Source organism: Martes martes (genome assembly GCF_963455335.1).
Source record: "Martes martes genome assembly, chromosome: 9".
In the NCBI taxonomy this organism is placed as follows: Eukaryota; Metazoa; Chordata; class Mammalia; order Carnivora; family Mustelidae; genus Martes; species Martes martes.
In genome coordinates this window covers 66602259-66622777 of record NC_137896.1, presented here as the reverse complement: position 1 = coordinate 66622777, position 20519 = coordinate 66602259, and the positions used below count along the sequence as shown (strand labels likewise).

Below are 20519 nucleotides of genomic sequence, written 5' to 3'. Positions count from 1 at the left end.
ATTCCATATGCCCCCATACTCCCTTACCCCATCCTAAAACTGTGGCCCTTTACCACCTCCTTCTGGCAGACAATCTCTCCTTTGTTGTCCTGCCTGCTGCTCCCTTTCAGTGTATTCAATTAACTTCTATCTTCTTTGTTCTGCCTTGGGTGAATTCTTTTACTGCCCATACTGCTGGGCCCCCATCTAATCAGGACACTCTACAATTTGCTCAGTAAATGCTTTAAACCTATATGCAGCAGAATCTTGTAATATTTATTATTTTACTAGATTATTAGAAAATGCCAAGAGGCACCAGGAGGAAAGAAGGATGGGGAAAGGAATATTGTTTAGGAGACATTTTAGAGAAAAAATATGGTTGAGAACAGACACTTTCTGGAACTTTGGAGAGATGGATGGGCAAAGAGGATTTTTAGGAGGTTTGGTGTTGTGCAGAATGATTCTATTTTGGTACCTCTCAGTGTAATTTCCTGTAAGCTATCTATTTGTTTTCGGGGCTTTTGTCAATTGATTTGTGTTCCTTTGGAGAGATACTATGCAGAACCCAGCCTTAAGGTAAGAGTAAGAAAGCTAAATTCATTTAAGCCACAAATTCAAGCTGAGAAGATCCTGTGTCTGTGAAGTAAGGCTGTGGTGGGAGTGAGGTGAAGGAGTATGCTATTGTGATTTGTAATGAGAAATATATATTTGGTCTCCAACAACATACATTTATTTTGTCACATTTTGGAGGGTCTGAAATCGAGGTGTTGGCTGATTGGGATTCCCCTGAGCCCTCCTTGCTTCCTGGCTTGCAGATGGCTACCCTCTTGCTGTGTCTTCAAATGGCCTTTTGTCTGCATGCATGCATCTTGGTATCTCTTCCAATTCTTATAAAGACACGACTGGATTATTAAAACAAAAACAATAACAAATATATATTTGGTCTTAATCCCTATTCCTGGTACACAGCTCCTAAAATGCTTGGAATTTCCCAAGGGATAAGAAAAATAAAGGTGCTTTTTATTATGTTAACGAGGTGGATTTTGGAAAGCTCTAGAGGATGGGGCCTGGGTTGTGGGGTGGGAGACACTAATTTGTAATTAAAGGGTTGGAATTTTCAATCCCCCTCCACCCCAAACTCTGGGTAAGGGAGAGGGGCTCGAGATTGAGTTCAAGCTCCATGGCCAGTGATTTAATCAGTCATGGCTAAGTAATGCCTCCATAAGAACAACCCAAGAGGAAGGGATTGGTGAACATGGAGATTCAGGGCCAGTAGTGTGTATGGAGAGAGCACAGAAGGTCCATACCCTGTCCCTAAACCCTGCCCTACAAAACCCCTCCATCTGATTATTCCTGAGTTACATCTTTTTACAATAAACCAGTAAACTAGGCACTATAAAATGTTTCTCTGAGATCTGTAAGCCATTAGCCAATTAATTGACCCTAAGGAGAGGTCTTCAGAACCTCAAATTTATAGCCTATTGGTCAGAAGCACAGGTGACAACTAGGTCTTGTGATTGGTGTCTGACATGGGGTGGAGGCAGTCTTTGAGGACTGAGCCGTTAACTGCAATCTGATGTTGTCTCCAGGTCGACAGTGTCAGAATTGAGCTGAATTGTAGGACACCCAGCTGGTGTCACAGAATTGCCTGGTATGGGAAACAAAACAAAACAAAAAACAGGTCAGAATTGGCATCAGAATTATAAGGGCACTCATTGCTCGCCTGGCTGTGGGGGCAGGACAGGGAATATCTTGAGCTTTTTGTTTAGTCTCACTCAAGTCTAAGTGCAGCAAGCTTTTTTTTGATACTCCCACCACTTCCCCTACTGATGTACACCAGGTTTTTGGAAGGAAGTGTCCATATGGGCACTGGCTGAGGACTGAATAAGCCTGAGGCTTAGATAGGCATCATTTCTATGGAGCTGTTGCTTGGCAACATGCTGGCTGCCCTCCAGGGAGAACCTTCGAGGACATGAACATGGGCACTGGGTTAGATCAGCCCTGGTGACATGCTGCTTTGGCAGATGGGGTCAGGGTATTCCCACATTTCCTCACGCTGTAATACATTTTAGTCACTAGTGTGTGCTAGACAAAATAAAGGGAGAGGATTCCAGTTTAGGGTAGGGATATGGTTTTTAATGGAGCACATTACTGCTCTGCTTTTTATTCTAACTCTGCCAACAAGAGAGAGGAGACCTGCATTCTCATATCCTCCTCCCCAGATTCAAAGGTCAGGTACTCCCTGGGTGTCCAGGTCTGGATCCTCGCTCACAGTGCCCTGCTTCCTTACTTCATCATCTCAGCTATTGATAGAGAACAACAAAATCCTAATCCCCAAAGTCTGAGCTGCAAATGCCCAGTCAGTGATTTCCCATGTCCTAAGTATTCTTTAATTCATTTATTATTTCCATAAACATTTATTGAATATCTCCTATGTGCCATTTAGGGATACAGGAAAAAAGACCCAGTCTTTGCTCTCAAGTTGTTTTCAGGCTGAACAGACTGAAAAAAAAAAAAATAGTGTCACAGTTACAGTGATAGAAATATCCACAGAGCTGCATGGGACATGATCAATGCTAGCTTACCCTGGGACCTGACGCCGGGGACGCAATCTGAATCTTTTGTGGGGTTATAGGAGTTCTGCATGCCTTGACTGATTCAACAGATATTTACTGAACACTATAATGTGCCAGGCTCTTATTTGGGCTCTGAGCACCCAGTCATAATGAAGCAGCCGAGGTCACTGCTCAGGGCTTACATTCTAATTGTGGCAGGGTGGCGGCAGGGGGAGAAGACAAGGGGTTTCTAGGAAACAGATTATAAACAAATTAGCAATGAGCAAGCCATTTATTCCACGGGTTTTATTGAGTATTTCCTATGTGTCAGGTAGTGTGTTAGGTGGTGGGGTTATAAGGACAAATGAGTCAAAGTCCCTGTCCCTGTCCCTAAGGGTATTTCAGTGAGCAGGGGAAAGAGCCTATAGAGAGAAGGCATAAAGCGAACATTCAGGCTGTGTTGGGGGAAAAATCAAGTCATTCGGTAGAGATGGGCAAAGGGTATGATTGGTGATAGAAAGGGTTCCCTCTTTTAGTTTTGAAACTCATTTCTTGGGCAATCTAGGGCAAAGAGTCCTTCCTGGAAACTTCATATAAAACCTCTTAAAGTATTTATTGAAGTAGACATTTAGGGACAAACTGTATGTACTAGACATATATAAAAGAAGATCATTCAGCCTAAGGTGTGGTTCTGCTTGCCTGAAATACAGATCAAGAATACGTTTTTGACATTTCAAATTCAATTTCTTCCCCCGCTTCCTTCCTTCCCTCCCTTCTTCCTCCTTCCTTCCTCCCTCCCACACTATCTCCCTCCCTCCTTCCCTCCCTCTTTTCCTTCTTCCTTTTTTCCTCCTTCCTTTCCTCCTTCCCTCCTTTCTTCTTTCTTTTCTTACCTGTCTTTATTCTTAGAAACTGGAGCAAATAAAAGTGAACATTGGATTGAAATCACCAACATGAATCTACAAACAATGATCTGCCTTCCAAGGTTCTGGTAGGAAACTAGTTGGTTAATGTTTACAAAATGCCAGGGCATTCTTGAATAAAAAGCCCTATATAAGTTCAAAGTATTTGTAATTATTGTGATTATTACTATAACTTGTAAGACTTAGCCATAAATCTTTTCATAAAAGGATGAAGTCAACACTTTTAATAAGAGGAAGCAGGACAGGGACTCTATATAAATAAAGCATTGCCGACTGACAGCCTCTGAGGACAAGAGGTAACAGAAGACGGGTGAGTGTAAGACAGACTGGTGACTTACGTTCAGGCTTATTGAGAATGAAAGATCCAGTCTTTGGTGATCAGTTGGTAATGATTGTGTCTTTGCTGCCAAGTAAACAAGACAATTTGGAGTAGGATAAAACTTAAGGACCTTGCAAGGGAAGCCCAAGTTATAAAAGATTATGTAGATGATGGGATGATCTTTTTTCCTGTTCATTATAATACTTATAAAAACCTAGATTTCTGTTAATGCAAGTATATAGTTACTTTTGGATTTGTGAACATGTGCAAAAGAATAGAAATATATGTGCCTTTAACGGAAGCTGTAATAGGCCGAATGGGATGTCTTTGCTGTGAATTCAAAGCCAAAGGATTGAGGTATTGGCATTTTGCCAGATAGCAATCTCTCCACCACCCTCACTCTCCTGCCAACAGTACATTAACCCCATATTCCTTGCGTGATATGCTATTTTCTCTGGAAGCTCTGAAAGGACAAAGGCCCACATGTCCAACAGCTGAGGCCTGGCAGAGTAAAAGGATAGACAAACTTCAGGAGTCTTGGATGGAACAGAGAAGCCATGGTCTCTTCAATTTGATTTTGTTCAGAAAGGGATATTCCTGGGACAGGTCCTAGCACAAGAGAGGAGAATTCCTGGAGTTCTCAACCCTGGGAATCCCAGATGGACAAAGTGAGGAGAACAGGCAAAGAGGCCTTATGGAAAGAAGGAAAGGATTTGCCTGCAGGGAGTGACGAGAAGCTATCACATCTCCAAGCACTTTGGGGCTTATAATCTGCTCCCAATCCAAATTCAGGAAATGTCTATTTTCACAAACCACATAACTCTGCCAAGGAGTGAGTTCAGAAGGAGCCTTTAGATTTTACTCAAGAAAACATGATCACAGTGGCAGAAACATTTATTATTTGTGACTGTCACTGTTACCATTTTAATTTAGGACATTTTGGTGCATAGCCATCCATAGGGCAATGGGCTGGGGTGTTGCTGTGTGTGAGGAGGGAGGGTAAGGATGGGGCAGCAAGAGGGTGGACGATTAAGAAGAGATGCTACTGGAAAGGCCTATCAGCCCACAAGGAGCAAGCAGATGGAGAGACCAGTTAGCAGTAAAAGCAGGGTGAGCAGAGAGTGTGGAGTGGGAGACCTATGTGCATGTGTAGAGCAGTCCTCAATTCTTTCAGGATCAAATGGGAGACCACGATGCGACAGGGACACATTAACACCTCAGGGTGCTAATGCAGCACATTTTCCAGGCTGGTTGGAGGGTCCTAAGGATGTGGAGTAACTATGGTTTAAGGGTTCTGGTGAAGACCTAGGAGAGCATTCCTGGAAAAGGAACAGGAGTTCTGTGGTGAGATTAAAGACCAAAGACCTTTATTTTCACCTCTTCTAAAAATAGTTTAAGGGAGGAGTAAATGGTCTATTACGCCTTACAAATCTAAATGATCCTTTGGGAATGACAAAGTCCTTGGTGGAGGGAAAGTGGGTAGAGGCCACCAGGGACTTGAACTGGCCCCAAGGGATGCTTGGGTTGTCTGTTTCCCCTGTGCTCAGCAGGCTACAGCTCCAGCTTGTTGACACCCCTGTGCTGCTTGTCACTGTTTCACTCTCCAGGAAGGGAGAAAAGGGATGCCATCAGAGACACTGTGCTTGGCATTATGAGCACTGTGCTGTCTTGGTCTGACTTTCTAATAATAGTTTCAAGTGCATGGAGCCACAGGGACATTAAGAATTTAGTCACAGGTAACCAATGGACACTCCCTGAGCACGTTCCCCCTGTGCCTCAACAGTCCCTTCCAAACACAGAGAGTTTTGTGACGTCTGTAAAGTTGGCCCACAGAGCTTGAGTTGCTTCAACATGCTGTGTTTATTTCCATTGTCATTTCTTGCTTTTTCCTGATGTAATTAAAACATGACAAAAAGGAACTCTGTGTTTCTAAGTAATTGACACACGGGATTACATAGACTCTTTTCAACAGAGCTTTTAGTTCCATGCTTGGAACATGAGGTAGCTTTCATCATGAAGTTGAAGTACTTTTCCACTTGGGTTTCCAAGAGGAAGTATTTCTGTTCCCTGGGAAAGCAGCAACAAGTAAAAGACTCTGGGTTTAGTGTCTGGGTGCCAGCCACGCTCTCTTCTGCAGGGTTCTTTCCATAAAACCAGGAAGAAGCCTCTGGAAAGATTAAATTTCCCGACTACATGAGCTTTTTCTGTGCCTAAGTGGCTCTTTCTCCATTATCTTTCCTGGGATTGAGTGTCCTCTCTCAGTCAGTATGGCAGGGCTGGGGATGGTGGCTCAGTGGATGTTGAATAAATGGTTCTTGTCTGGTGATTGAGCATGAGAATTTCTGCAGACCCAGCTAAAATTCCATGTTCCTGTATCTTTCTGGTGTTGGGACTGAGCATGGCATCTTCTGTTCAACTAAGGGAAATCAGGTAGACCATTTCAACATTGTAGGGAAGAAAAACAAAACAAAAAACAACAACCACAACAAAAACATGGCCATATCTGAGAAGCACACAACTGCTTGGCATAAGATGTAATTTAAATGAATTCCTTGATACCTTTGCTTTATCTTGAGACAAAATCTCCTTCTGGATGTTTGGAAGGAAATAGTCATAAGAGGGACGCCTGGGTGGCTCAGTTGGTTAAGCGGCTGCCTTTGGCTCGGGTCGTGATCCCGGCGTCCTGGGATCGAGTCCCGCATCGGGCTCCTTGCTCAGCAGGGAGCCTGCTTCTCCCTCTGCCTCTGCCTGCCTCTCTGTCTGCCTGTGCTCACTCTCTCTGACAAATAAATAAATAAAATCTTTAAAAAAAAAAAAAAAAAAGAAATAGTCATAAGAATAACCTTGAAGCAAAGGAGGTGAGAAAGTACCAAGTACCGACTTTATATGCCTACTCCTACTTATAATGACAGTAATAATTCAAAATGATAGGTAGCCAGGCTCTCCAGATCCAGGGAGAGGTTGGGAACACTCTGCAGTGGGGGGTTAGGGGGAGGTGGAGGCTTTGAGGGTAGGAGGCCAGATCCTCCAGCATTGCCTGGGGTCAACTACAACGTATTCTGTTTGACCTTTGTGTATTCATTTAGTAGCTAGTGAGAGAAACAAGGCTCTTTGTACCCAAGAAGGGTGGTTAAAGAAATGGTTGGATGAAAGAGAGAAAAATGAGTGAGTGCAAATGCATGCCAATGACCAGTCACCACTTCTTCCATCTAGCGAGCACCATATGAGTTTAATCCTGCCCATGACCTGACTTTTGGGGATTTGACTAGGTTCTCGCCTGCACAGGAGTTTTGCAGAAGGGGAATGTGGAGAATGGCTCAAGGTGGCCAAAAGGGTCTGAGATTCCCAGGCTCAGGGATTAGAGCAATGGGAAAGGTCTACCAATTCCTTCCTCCAGCCAAAGTAGAGTATGTTCCAAGATACTGAGGAATGTGTAACCTTTTCTCTACACTGAAAGAAAAAGAACCCAAAGGAAAAGAAACACTAATATAAAATTCTCCTTTTCACATTATCTTTTGATAAGGAAAATTCTACTACTGAGATAAGGCACATGCACCAAAAATTTGCTTTTCAGGATCTGGATTCAAGTCACTATGTTTCTCAGTGTTGAGAATCAAAGTATCTTGGCTTTCTGAAATAATTCTCTCCAGTAGCTCATTGGTCTGGTGAGTCTCTGTGAGCCAAGCAGGAGTCTCGTCATATTTAAGTTAATTCAAAGGATGGATGGAGCACAAGTCTTACTTTTGCTTTTTTTTTAAATTTTTTTATTTATTATTATTATTTTTTTATAAACATATAATCTATTTTTATCCCCAGGGGTACAGGTCTGTGAATCGCCAGGTTTACACACTTCACAGCAATCACCATAGCACATACCCTCCCCAATGTCCATAACCCCACCCCCCTCTCCCGACCCCCCTCCCCCCAGCAACCCTCAGTTTGTTTTGTGAGATTAAGAGTCACTTATGGTTTGTCTCCCTCCCGATCCAATCTTGTTTCATTTACTCTTCTCCTTTATTATTCTTCTCCTACCCCCCTAACCCCCCATGTTGCATCTCTACTTCCTCATATCAGGGAGATCATGTGATAGTTGTCTTTCTCCGACTGACTTTTTTCGCTAAGCATAGTACCCTCTAGTTCCATCTACGTTGTCGCAAATGGCAAGATTTCATTTCTTTTGATGGCTGCATAGTATTCCATTGTGTATATATACCACCTCTTCTTTATCCATTCATCTGTTGATGGACATCTAGGTTCTTTCCATAGTTCGGCTACTGTAGACATTGCTGCTATAAACATTCGAGTGCACGTGCCCCTTCGGATCACTATGTTTGTATCTTTGGGGTAAATACCCAGTAGTGCTATTGCTGGGTCATAGGGTAGTTCTATTTTCAACTTTTTGAGGAACCTCCATGCGGTTTTCCAGAGTGGTTGCACCAGCTTGCATTCCCACCAACAGTGTAGGAGGATTCCCCTTTTTCCGTATCCTTGCCAGTATCTGTCATTTTCTGACTTGTTAATTTTAGCCATCCTGACTTGTGTGAGGTGGTATCTCATTGTGGTTTTGATTTGCATTTCCCTGATGCCGAGTGATGTGGAGCACTTTTTCATGTGTCTGTTGGCCATCTGGATGTCTTCTTTGCAGAAATGTCTGTTCATATCTTCTGCCCATTTCTTTTTTTTTTTTTTTAAATTTTTTTTTTTTTTTTTTTTAGGATTTTTTATTTATTTATTTGACAGAGAGAGATCACAAGCAGATCACAGAAGAGGCAGGCAGAGAGAGAGGAGGAAGCAGGCTCCCTGCTGAGCAGAGAGCCCGATGCGGGGCTCGATCCCAGGACCCTGGGATCATGACCTGAGCCGAAGGCAGAGGCTTTAACCCACTGAGCCACCCAGGTGCCCCGTCTTCTGCCCATTTCTTGATTGGATTATTTGTTCTTTGGGTGTTGAGTTTGCTAAGTTCTTTATAGATTTTGGACACTAGCCCTTTATCTGACATGTCGTTTGCAAATATCTTCTCCCATTCTGTCAGTTGTCTTTTGGTTTTCTTAACTGTTTCCTTTGCTGTGCAAAAGCTTTTGATCTTGATGAAATCCCAATAGTTCATTTTTGCCCTTGCTTCCCTTACCTTTGGCGATGTTCCTAGGAAAACGTTGCTGCAGCTGAGGTTGAAGAGGTTGCTGCCTGCGTTCTCCTCAAGGATTTTGATGGATTCCTTTCTCACATTGAGGTCCTTCATCCATTTTGAGTCTATTTTCATGTGTGGTGTAAGGAAATGGTCCAATTTCATTTTTCTGCATGTGGCTGTCCAACTTTCCCAACACCATTTATTGAAGAGGTTGTCTTTTTTCCATTGGACATTCTTTCCTGCTTTGTCGAAGATTAGTTGACCATAGAGTTGAGGGTCTATTTCTGGGCTCTCTATTCTGTTCCATTGATCTATGTGTCTGTTTTTGTGCCAGTACCATGCTGTCTTGATGATGACAGCTTTGTAATAGAGCTTGAAGTCCGGAATTGTGATGCCACCAACTTTGGCTTTCTTTTTCAATATTCCTTTGGCTATTCAAGGTCTTTTCTGGTTCCATATAAATTTTAGGATTATTTGTTCCATTTCTTTGAAAAAAATGGGTGGGATTTTGATAAGGATTGCATTAAATGTGTAGATTGCTTTAGGTAGCATAGACATTTTCACAATATTTGTTCTTCCAATCCATGAGCATGGAACATTTTTCCATTTCTTTGTGTCTTCCTTAATTTCTTTCATGAGTACTTTATAGTTTTCTGAGTATAGATTCTTAGCCTCTTTGGTTAGGTTTATTCCTAGGTATCTTACAGTTTTGGGTGCAATCGTAAATGGGATTGACTCCTTAATTTCTCTTTCTTCTGTCTTTTTGTTGGTATAGAGAAATGCAACTGATTTCTGTGCATTGATTTTATATCCTGACACTTTACTGAATTCCTGTACAAGTTCTAGCAGTTTTGGAGTGGAGTCTTTTGGGTTTTCCACATATAGTATCATATCATCTGTGAAGAGTGATAGTTTGACTTCTTCTTTGCTGATTTGGATGCCTTTAATTTCTTTTTGTTGTCTGATTGCTGAGGCTAGGACTTCTAGTACTATGTTGGATAGCAGTGGTGATGATAGACATCCCTGCCATGTTCCTGACCTTAGCGGAAAAGCTTTCAGTTTTTCTCCATTGAGAATGATATTTGCGGTGGGTTTTTCATAGATGGCTTTGATAATATTGAGGTCTGTGCCTTCTATCCCTACACTTTGAAGAGTTTTAATCAGGAAGGGATGCTGCACTTTGTCAAATGCTTTTTCAGCATCTATTGAGAGTATCATATGGTTCTTGTTCTTTCTTTTAGTAATGTGTTGTATCACATTGATTGATTTGCAGATGTTGAACCAACCTTGCAGCCCTGGAATAAATCCCACTTGGTCATGGTGAATAATCCTTTTAATGTACTGTTGGATCCTATTGGTTAGTGTTTTGGTGAGAATTTTCACATCTCTGTTCATCAAGGATATTGGTCTGTTATTCTCTTTTTTGATGGGATCCTTGTCTGCTTTTGGGATCAAGGTGATGCTGGCCTCATAAAATGAGTTTGGAAGTTTTCCTTCCATTTCTATTTTTTGGAACAGTTCCAGGAGAATAGGAATTAGTTCTTCTTTAAATGTTTGGTAGAATTCCCCTGGGAAGCCATCTGGCCCTGGGCTTTTGTTTGTTTGGAGATTTTTGATGACTGTTTCAATCTCCTTACTGGTTATGGGTCTGTTCAGGTTTTCTATTTCTTCCTGGTTCAGTTGTGGTAGTTTTTATGTCTCTAGGAATGCATCCATTTCTTCCAGATTGTCAAATTTGTTGGCGTAGAGTTGCTCATAGTATGTTCTTATAATTGTTTGTATTTCTTGGGTGTTAGTTGTGATCTCTCCTCTTTCATTCATGATTTTATTTATTTGGGTCCTTTCTATTTTCATTTTGATAAGTCTGGCCAGGGGCTTATCAATCTTATTAATTCTTTCAAAGAACCAGCTCTTAGTTCCATTGATTTGTTCTATTGTTTTTTTGGTTTCTATTTCATTGATTTCTGCTCTGATCTTTATGATTTCTCTTCTGCTGGGTTTAGGCTTTCTTTCTTGTTCTCTCTCCAGCTCCTTTAGGTGTAGGGTTAGGTTGTGTATTTGAGACCTTTTTGTTTCTTGAGAAAGGATTGTACCGCTATATATTTTCCTCTCAGGACTGCCTTTGTTGTGTCCCACAGATTTTGAACTGTTGTGTTTTCATTAACATTTGTTTCCATGAATTTTTTCAATTCTTCTTTAATTTCCTGGTTGACCCATTCATTCTTTAGAAGGATGCTGTTTAGTCTCCATGTATTTGTGTTCTTTCCAAATTTCCTCTTGTGATTGAGTTCTAGCTTCAGAGCATTGTGGTCTGAAAATATGCAGGGAATGATCCTAATCTTTTGATACTGGTTGAGACCTGATTTATGACTCAGGATGTGATCTATTCTGGAGAATATTCCATGTGCACTAGAGAAGAATGTGTATTCTGTTGCTTTGGGATGAAATGTTCTGAATATATCTGTGATGTCCATCTGGTCCAGTGTGTCATTTAAGGCCTTTATTTCCTTGTTGATCTTTTGCTTGGATGATCTGTCCATTTCAGTAAGGGGAATGTTAAAGTCTCCTACTATTATTGTATTAGTCTTGATGTGTTTCTTTGATTTTGTTATTAATTGGTTTATATAGTTGGCTGCTCCCACGTTAGGGGCAGAGATATTTAAAATTGTTAGGTCTTCTTGTTGGACAGACCCTTTGAGTATGATATAGTGTCCTTCCTCATCTCTTATTATAGTCTTTGGCTTAAAATCTAATTGATCTGATATAAGGATTGCCACCCCAGCCTTCTTCTGATGTCCATTAGCATGGTAAATTGTTTTCCACCCCCTCAGTGTAAATCTGGAGGTGTCTTCGGGTCTAAAATGAGTTTCTTGTAGGCAACATATTGATGGTTTTGCTTTTTTATCCATTCTGATACCCTGTGTCTTTTGATTGGTGCATTTAGCCCATTAACATTCAGGGTAACTATTGAGAGATATGAATTTAGTGCCATTGTATTGCCTGTAAGGTGACTATTACTGTATATTGTCTCTGTTCCTTTCTGATTTACTACTTTTAGGCTCTCTCTTGGCTTAGAGGACCCCTTTCAATATTTCCTGTAGAGCTGGTTTGGTGTTTGCAAGTTCTTTCAGTTTTTGTTTGTCCTGGAAGCTTTTTATCTCTCCTTCTATTTTCAATGATAGTCTAGCTGGATATAGTATTCTTGGCTGCATGTTTTTCTCATTTAGTGCTCTGAAAATCTCATGCCAGTTCTTTCTGGCCTGCCAGGTCTCTGTGGATAAGTCTGCTGCCAATCTAATATTTTTACCCTTGTATGTTACAGACTTCTTTTCCCGGGCTGCTTTCAGGATTTTCTCTTTGTCACTAAGACTTGTAAATTTTACTGTTAGGTGATGGGGTGTGGACCTATTCTTGTTGATTTCGAGGGGGGTTCTCTGCACCTCCTGGATTTTGGTGCTTGTTCCCTTTGCCATATTAGGGAAATTCTCTCCAATAATTCTCTCCAATATACCTTCTGCTCCCCTCTCTCTTCTTCTTCTGGAATCCCAATTATTCTAATGTTGTTTCATCTTATGGTGTCACTTATCTTTCGAATTCTCCCCTCGTGGTCCATTAGCTGTTTGTCCCTCTTTTGCTCAGCTTCTTTATTCTCTGTCATTTGGTCTTCTATATCACTAATTCTTTCTTCTGCCTCATTTATCCTAGCAGTAAGAGCCTCCATTTTTTATTGCACCTCACTAATAGCTTTTTTTTATTTCAACTTGGTTAGATTTTAGTTCTTTTATTTCTCCAGAAAGGGCTTTTATCTCTCCAGCGAGGGTTTCTCTAATATCTTCCATGCCTTTTTCGAGCCCGGTTAGAACTTTGAGAATCATCATTCTGAACTCTAGATCTGACATATTACCAATGTCTGTATTGATTAGGTCCCTAGCCTTTGGTACTGCCTCTTGTTCTTTTTTTTTGTGGTGAGTTTTTCTGCCTTGTCATTTTGTCCAGATAAGAGTATATGAAGGAGCAAATAAAATACTAAAAGGTTGGCAAAGACCCCAGGAAAATGCACTTTAACCAAATCAGAAGAGACCCCAAATTGTTGGGGGGAGAAAGGGGATAAAAAGAAGTTCAGAAAAAAAATTTTTTAAAAAGAAAACAAATAAAGAAAAAACATAAAAAAGAAAATATATATATTAGATAAACTAGTTTAAAAAGTTAAAAAAGAAAAGGGTAAAAGTTAAAAAAATTTAGCAGAAGAAAAAAAAAATAAAATTAAAAAAAAAAAAATTAACTGCAAGACTAAAGAATCATGGGGAGAAAGCCATGAGTTCCATGCTTTGCTTTCTCCTCCTCTAGAATTCTGCTGCTCTCCTTGGTAGGTGAACTTGGTCTTGGCTGGATTTCTTGTTGATCTTCTGGGGGAGGGGCCTGTTGTAGTGATTCTCAAGTGTCTTTGCCCGAGGCGGAATTGCACCACCCTTACCATGGGCCGGGCAAAGTAATCCGCTCAGGTTTGCTTTCGGGAGCTTTGGTCCCCTGAACGCTTTCCATAGAGTTGCAGAGGATGGGAATGAAAATGGAAGCCTCCCAGTCTCCGGCCCAGAGGAGCCGAGAGCACGGGCCCCCACTCCTCAGTGCACCCTCAGAGAAAAGAGCCCAATCACTCCTGTCTCCCTGGCCTCTGGCCCTGCTCCGAGCTCACCCAGCGTGCGACCGGTTCAAGGTAACCCCGAGCTGAGAGCTCACTCCTCAGCTCTGTCTCTGTAGCTGGCTTCCCTGGTCTAATACCCGCAAGCTTTTTGACACTCAGGCACCCCCAATCCTTCCGTGACCCCGCGGGACCTGGGGCCGCGCTGACCCCATGTGGGCTTCACCCCAGTTTAGCCTCTGGAGTGATGTCCCTCCATGGAGCAGACTTTTAAAAGTCCTGATTTTGTGCTCTATTGCTCCACTGCTTGCCGGGAGCTGGCCCCTCCCCCCACAGTCTGTCTTCCTGTCACTTTGGATTCACTTCTCCACAGGTCCTACCTTTCAGAGAGTGGTCGATTTTCTGTTTCTAGAATTGCTGTTCTTCTCTTTGATCTCCCGTTGGATTTGTAGGTGTTTGCAATGGTTTGATAAGCTGTCTAGCTGACCTCCTGCTACCTGATGTAGTCTCAGCCTGCTACTTCTCCACCATCTTGACTCCTCCCTTACTTTTGCTTTTTTCATTATGATTCAGATCATTACTTTTCTTAGTTCAGACATGGGGAAACTTATTCTTTCCTTTTCTTTTTTTACCTCTTTCCATAGAAACATTACATATTGTTATGATGATAATGGATGTTATTACATCTTTGAACTAATTTCTATTCTAAAATCATTTTAGGACCTGTAGAGCCAGCTCATCAAAATGTCTGTGCTGTGGCTGCTTCTGGGTCTTCTTGCCCTTACTGGTGAGTGTATTTAATTTTTCCCATTTGACCTTGGAGATGGGAAGGATAAGCATAGGAACAGAATGGCATTTCTGATACTTGCAACTGAGCTGAAAATGTTTTTCTTTTAAGTTGTCCAATAAATACTGGACTTACTAACAGCCACTGATGAATAGCCTCTTTCCAGGTGCCCTGCAAAAGGAGGGGGCTCTCCAGAATGTGGAATAGGTTTAAACCAGCATTGCTGGAGACTGGACTTTAAATATACATCATTGTTAAGTACTCATTGTCCCTCTATAAAAATCATCTCACCAAAAGTAGTTACTGAAGTTATTCATAGACCATGTATTTCCATATGAGGATTGAGATGGTTCATGATAATAAGACTAATGTAATTTCAAATAGTAAACTATCACAGAGGGGATCAAGGACATGTGACTAAGCTAACCACTGAAGCTGACATAATTGCTATGCTTGCATTTCAGATTTGGTCTTAAGGTTCCTTGCAGACCAAAATGGAAAAGTATATGTCTTTTGATTTAAAAAAAAAAAAAAAGGAAGAGGCATAGTACCTCAGGAGAAGCAAACTTTTTCCTGGCTCTAAATTCTGATGATTTCTCTGATGGCATCTTACATTCATTCATTTGTTGAGTGATCCATTTATTTGACAAGTATTTTTAAGTTTCTAAAATATATTTTGGGAATATGGAACTTTAAGGAGTATCTAGTGTGACTACGGAGTGGCTATGGGGCAGAGAGCAATGAATGACACAACCCATTACAATTTTAAGGGTATTTGTCACCAGTTATAAAGATAAACAAATTAAAAAATATAAAAGAACACATTGGGTTGTTTAATTTTTGGTACACTTGTAAAAGACCAGGTCATTCAACCTCCACATTTCTTTCAGATTTCTTATCAAAAGTTTGTAAAGTAGAAGCATTTACTCCAAAATATTAATATCTTCAGATGTCAACTCCAAGAAGTTCTTAATAAGAAAATGGAAACTTAAAAGGCATTTACATGAACATACAATACACACATGATGATGTGCAATGGATTTGTCGCCAAAGACTTGCAAACCATTAAGATCTGATGATATGAGCAAAGAATAAAGCAAATAAAAAAGAGTAATCTAATGAGGAGTTCTTAGAGGTTTATCACAGTGAGGTGATTTTCTCAATGGGCACCTTCCTGCCCCCTGTAGGTATCCTGTTACTGCTCATGTGTACTTCTAGTTTGAATCATGAATACTAGGAAATGTCCTTTTTTCAGTGGCCTTTGTGAAAAATCTCTCCTCCCTGGAAGGATAGCAGTAGGTAGAGAGAGAGAGATGGAAAGGCAATGACCAAAAAGGAAGAAGTGGAAAGAGGGAGCCCCCTGTGGAGACCTGGTCCTGTGCCCCCTTAGATGTCCTCCCCTCTTTGCTGTCTTAGGCACCCCCATCTAGAGGAACACACGTCCAGGGAAAGCCAGCTCCAAGTCCCTATGCCTTTACTTTGGGTCTGGGTTGAGACCCCGGGGAAGACCAGCCTTTGTACATGTTTCTCTAGAGCAACCATAAATATCTTACCAGACCAGCCAGACAGGAATATTTGAAGGAGAAGAAGTACTGAGGGTTTACCTAAGATATAGGATGAAGACTACTTACAGGGAACAGATCCTCTGGTTTGATTCCAAGACACCAACTCAACAGCACTGGATAGTTCAGGGCTTTTTGCGAGGAGTATAGCTGCTCCAACAATTGCTCATGCCTGTAGGAAGGAGGTGACAACTTAGTATTGAGGAGGTTTCTGTGATAATTTCCTAGTCACTGTACTGTAAATTTCAAAAGTGTTACAGTTCAGAGTGAAGTTCTGATTTTGGTAAAATTTGGTAAAATTACTGATTTTGGTAAAATTCTTTTTACTAATGGCATTTCATTTGTGGACAGAAGATGATCCAAGCTGTTCAATGCCTTAGGCCGAAAATTTCTCAATTTGTAGATTTATCTGAAAGCAGCAACTGGGGATGCTATGGAAATATCCGAAACTTTGAGACCCCTGGGGCTTCTTGCGGGATTGGAAAGCGTCATGGCCTGAACTACTGTGGTAGGTTATGATCTCGTTGTCCACCTCCCCTCCTCTTCTTTCTCTCGGAAGATGCCTTCTTTTGGCAAGGGTGGCTTTAACAGGATTTTGCCCCTTCCCTTGATACCCCACACCCATGTCTCCCTCTCTTTCCCCTTCAGTTCCCACTATTTCCCACAACCCTACACTACCAAGTGGCAGGAAGAGCACTAGACATGGAATCCAAAGACCTTGTCTGAGTGTGGGTTCTGGTTCTTCAACAAGTCACTTAGTTCTCCTCTGCCTCCACAGAAACTGGTTAAAAATACTCACTTTACAGTTTTGTTGTAAACTCAGGTTGATAGAATGTGGATGAGAGTACTTTGAAACCACAAAAAATGCTTACAAGGTGAGTGGGCTAGCCAGGTAAATTAGCATTGGTTTTCATTTTGCCCAGTATCCTTGTTATTTTATGAAGATTTAAGCTCATGCAATTTCTGAGTGTCACTTCAGGGTGGAAAAGTGGGCAAGAGTGAGCAAATCTGTCAGGAAAACTCTCCAACGACTTCTTGAAGGGGTTGGAAGAATCTCTCTTTTATATATGGTGCTCATTGTAGCTAATGGACAGGTACATTTTACTGGGTAACTCTCTTTGGGATGCTTAGGATAGAGTCAGTGTGCTTGTGCCCAGGGAACTGTCCTGCATGGGCCAGAGCAGCCCCTGAGAAACCAGCAAGGAGCACTGGCAGTCACAAAGAACATTGCCTCTGCAGATGCCAACTCAAGCTTAAAGGAGGAGAATCATACTCTCAGGTCTAGGAATGGCCAAAAGGGATTTCAGACTGAAGCAAGGACTTCTTGGTCCTAGACCACTACCCAGATACCTGGAGTGTGATTTCTTTTTTCTTGAGCTCCCACGTCAGCATAAGTCACACCAGCCACATCCTTCCTTCTGTGTTTGCATTAGGAGTTCGTGCTTCTGAAAGGCTGGCTGAAATAGACATGCCATACCTCTTGAGATACCAGCCCGTGATTCGTACTGTTGGCCAAAAGTACTGTGTGGATCCTGCAGTGATTGCTGGTCTCTTGTCCAGGGAGTCTCATGGTGGCAACATTATGGTCAATGTGGGCAACATGGGCGATGACATCGGGGCTGTGCAGGTAACCCCCTGTCAGTTATGGCATATGGCCGTCATGCTGCATGGCACAATGCTAAGGGGACATCTTCACATTTGTTGTTGTTGACATTCTGGAGCACAGTGCCATGGGACACAGAGTGAAAGGCACTCCATACCAGTAGCAACATCATGGCTTCGTGAGCCATGGTTTCTTTTCAGAATCAACTGTGCTGTGTTTCCAGGATATTATCCATGGTACCCTATTCTGGATACTTGCTCTGTTATTTTGCTACTATGTGACCTCATTTAGTCTCCCTAGGATTCAGTTTCCTCACCTATGAAACACCAGCCTCCTGGAACTGTTAATGAAGACTCAATGCAACGTTGTGAAAACATGCTTAGTATCTGGCAGATTCTTAGCAAATACTGAATTCCTTCTCCTTTGTCTTCTTTCTACACAATCCTTAGTTATGAAGATCCAGCTTTATTTTTGCACAAATTCTGCCTGGTTTCACTTGTCCCAGAAAGTCTCCCAGGGAACTGGGCATTAACCCCACAGTTGAATTAATTGTGTACTGGGGGAATCAGTGATAGCAAGGAGACAGTGGCACAGTGATTTTTTTCTATTGCATTTCACATCATTGTTGCAGCAGTTGAGAAGCTTTTATGTAGTACAGTCATTTCTTAAGCTTTTAGGAAAATATATTCCTCAGTGATCTTTAAACTGGCTTCCCATTAGTACTTGGAATGACACCTGCCAATTTAAAAGTACTTTCAAATACTCTATCTTTTTGATTTGGGGCCCCATCCAATAATCTGATGAGGATGGGATGAGGGGGAAGGCATGCAATCCATCATTTCCAAGTGAGGAAGTAACCACTTACTTACAAGGAGAGGGTCGTTTCTGCAAAGTCACATGGCAGCTGGAAAATGCCGAACCAGGACCAAGAGCAACATGGGTGATGTTAGGGTCAGCATCACTTTGAGCTCTGCCTTCTTTGTAAAATCTTGTTCTTGGGAAAATGATGTTTCCATCTACTTTGAAGATGAAAGAATTCTTCCAGAGTCAGACATTTCTCCTAAATATGTTGAAACAAAGGTGTATAAGAAAAATTAGAAGTACTTTTAGACATTCAGAAGATCTGGAAGGAGAATTACAAGTACAGATAGAAAAACCCCTTTCTGACCTATTTGGAAGGCTTGTGCTTGCAGCATTGAAGGAGGGCATCAGACTGGCATGTCCACTACCTCTATCACCTTTGGCTTCCAACTATTCCCCTCACCATTACAATGAAGCAGCTGTGAAATGTCTGCTCATCCTTCCTTTGCCCAAACCTTGTAGCTTTACTGTTTATCTGCAGGGAGATTAGAGGTGGCACTAGTTTGCCCAAAGGAGGAGGAGAGAAAAAAGGAGGGAAATGAGAATGCAGTGCTGGTCCCATTAAGTCCTGTCACCCTCCCACATGGCTTACCTTGTTTTTCCTCTGCCTCTCTCCCTCTAGGACCCTGGTCTTTATGCTCCCACATCCTGGATCAGCGAGTCCCGGGTTTCTCAGATAACTGAGGTCTTAACTGTTAGGATCAAAGAAATCCAGAGGAGGTTTCCAACCTGGAACTCTGATCAGTACCTAAGAGGTAAGTGTAACACATGACGTGGAGATTTCACAGCATGGAATTAATCAGAACAAATATAAGACCTTGCACAAGATTCCCCAAAACCTCAGTTGCCTTCTGATGAGCAATTAGGAAAGAGAATCTAAGTTAACCACTGAGACCCTGGAGCAATGAGGGGCTACAAGGTCAGCATTAACCGATCTCACAAAATTCCAGGTGGACTCTGTGCTTATGCTGGAGCTCCTGAGTACATCAGAAGCAGCCAGGACCTGAGCTGTGACTTCTGCAATGATGTCCTTGCCCGAGCCAAATACTTCAAGAGACATGGCTTCTAATGCTTCAGAGCAAATCCAAGGTCATTATCAAATAGAAGACCTCAGCTGTTACACAGATAAAACTAGCCAATGGGGCTTGTACCTGTCAATCTGAATTTGACCTGAAGGTCATCAAAATAACATGAAGCACATTAAAGGAAGAATTATCTGCATTTTGTGGTGTGGTGAGTGTGTAAATGAAGGACTGTGTCTCCTTAAAGTTACTTCCATGGAAGTTAGCTGCAATGTAGATTTCCACGAAATGGATCATCTTCCTCATTGACTGGCATTGCCAGATTAAGCAAATAAAAATACAGGAAGCCCAGTTAAATTTGTATTCCAGGTAAATAATGAATGATTTTTTTGTGTAAGTACCAATGCAATATTTAGAACACATTTATCCTAAAAAATTATTCACAGTTTATCTGAAATTCAAATTTATCTGGGTACCTGATATTTTATCTGGCAAACTCCATCACTGATTTCTTTGATAATAATCATAGTTGCAAATTTTAATTAAAAACTTTTTTTTAAGATTGTATTTATTCATTTGAGACAGAGAGTGAGCTAAAAGAGAGAGAGTGCAAGAGAGAGCACGAGTGGGAGGAGGGGTAGAAGGAGAGGGAGAAGCAGGTTTCCAGTTGAGGGATTCCTCACGGAGGGTAGGGTGTGTGCTCCATTCCATACCCTGAGCTCAAGGCAGACACCCAACCGAATGAGCCACCCATGCACCCCTCACTGAAAACTTCTGATGAGAAAAAGGTAAGATGGTGGCTAGCTCCATCTGCTGGGTGGAAAAGTTTCAGAAGAGTCACTTGTTTTTTTGTTTTTTTTAAGATTTTATTTATTTGAGAGAGAAAAAACATAAGCAAGGGGAGCAGCAGAGGGAGAAGCAGGCTTCCCACTGAGCAGGGAGCCTGACACAGGGCTCAATCCCAGGACCCCAGAATCATGACTTGAGCTGAAGACAGATGCTTAACCTGCTGAGCCACCCAGTTGCCCCGGAGAGTCACTTGTTAACTCCGCAGCATTAGCTTAGCCCTAGGAGAGCCTCTCTGTCATCTCATTTTACCTCCTTTCTTGGACCCTGGGCCACAGAATCTTCTCCCGCACCC

The 20519-nt window shown here is 41.8% G+C and overlaps 1 protein-coding gene across 1 annotated transcript; it reads left to right on the top strand.

Moving 5' to 3' along the window:
• The first annotated feature begins 3741 nt into the window (after positions 1-3741).
• LYG1 (lysozyme g1) lies at positions 3742-19936 on the top strand. The gene is made up of 6 exons (XM_080814503.1): positions 3742-3767; positions 14264-14330; positions 16296-16400; positions 17326-17519; positions 18979-19111; positions 19307-19936. Exons 2-6 carry the CDS (start codon positions 14288-14290, stop codon positions 19423-19425), a joined length of 594 nt encoding a protein of 197 aa, XP_080670629.1. The 5' UTR covers positions 3742-3767; positions 14264-14287; the 3' UTR covers positions 19426-19936.
• Positions 19937-20519: the final 583 nt, after the last annotated feature.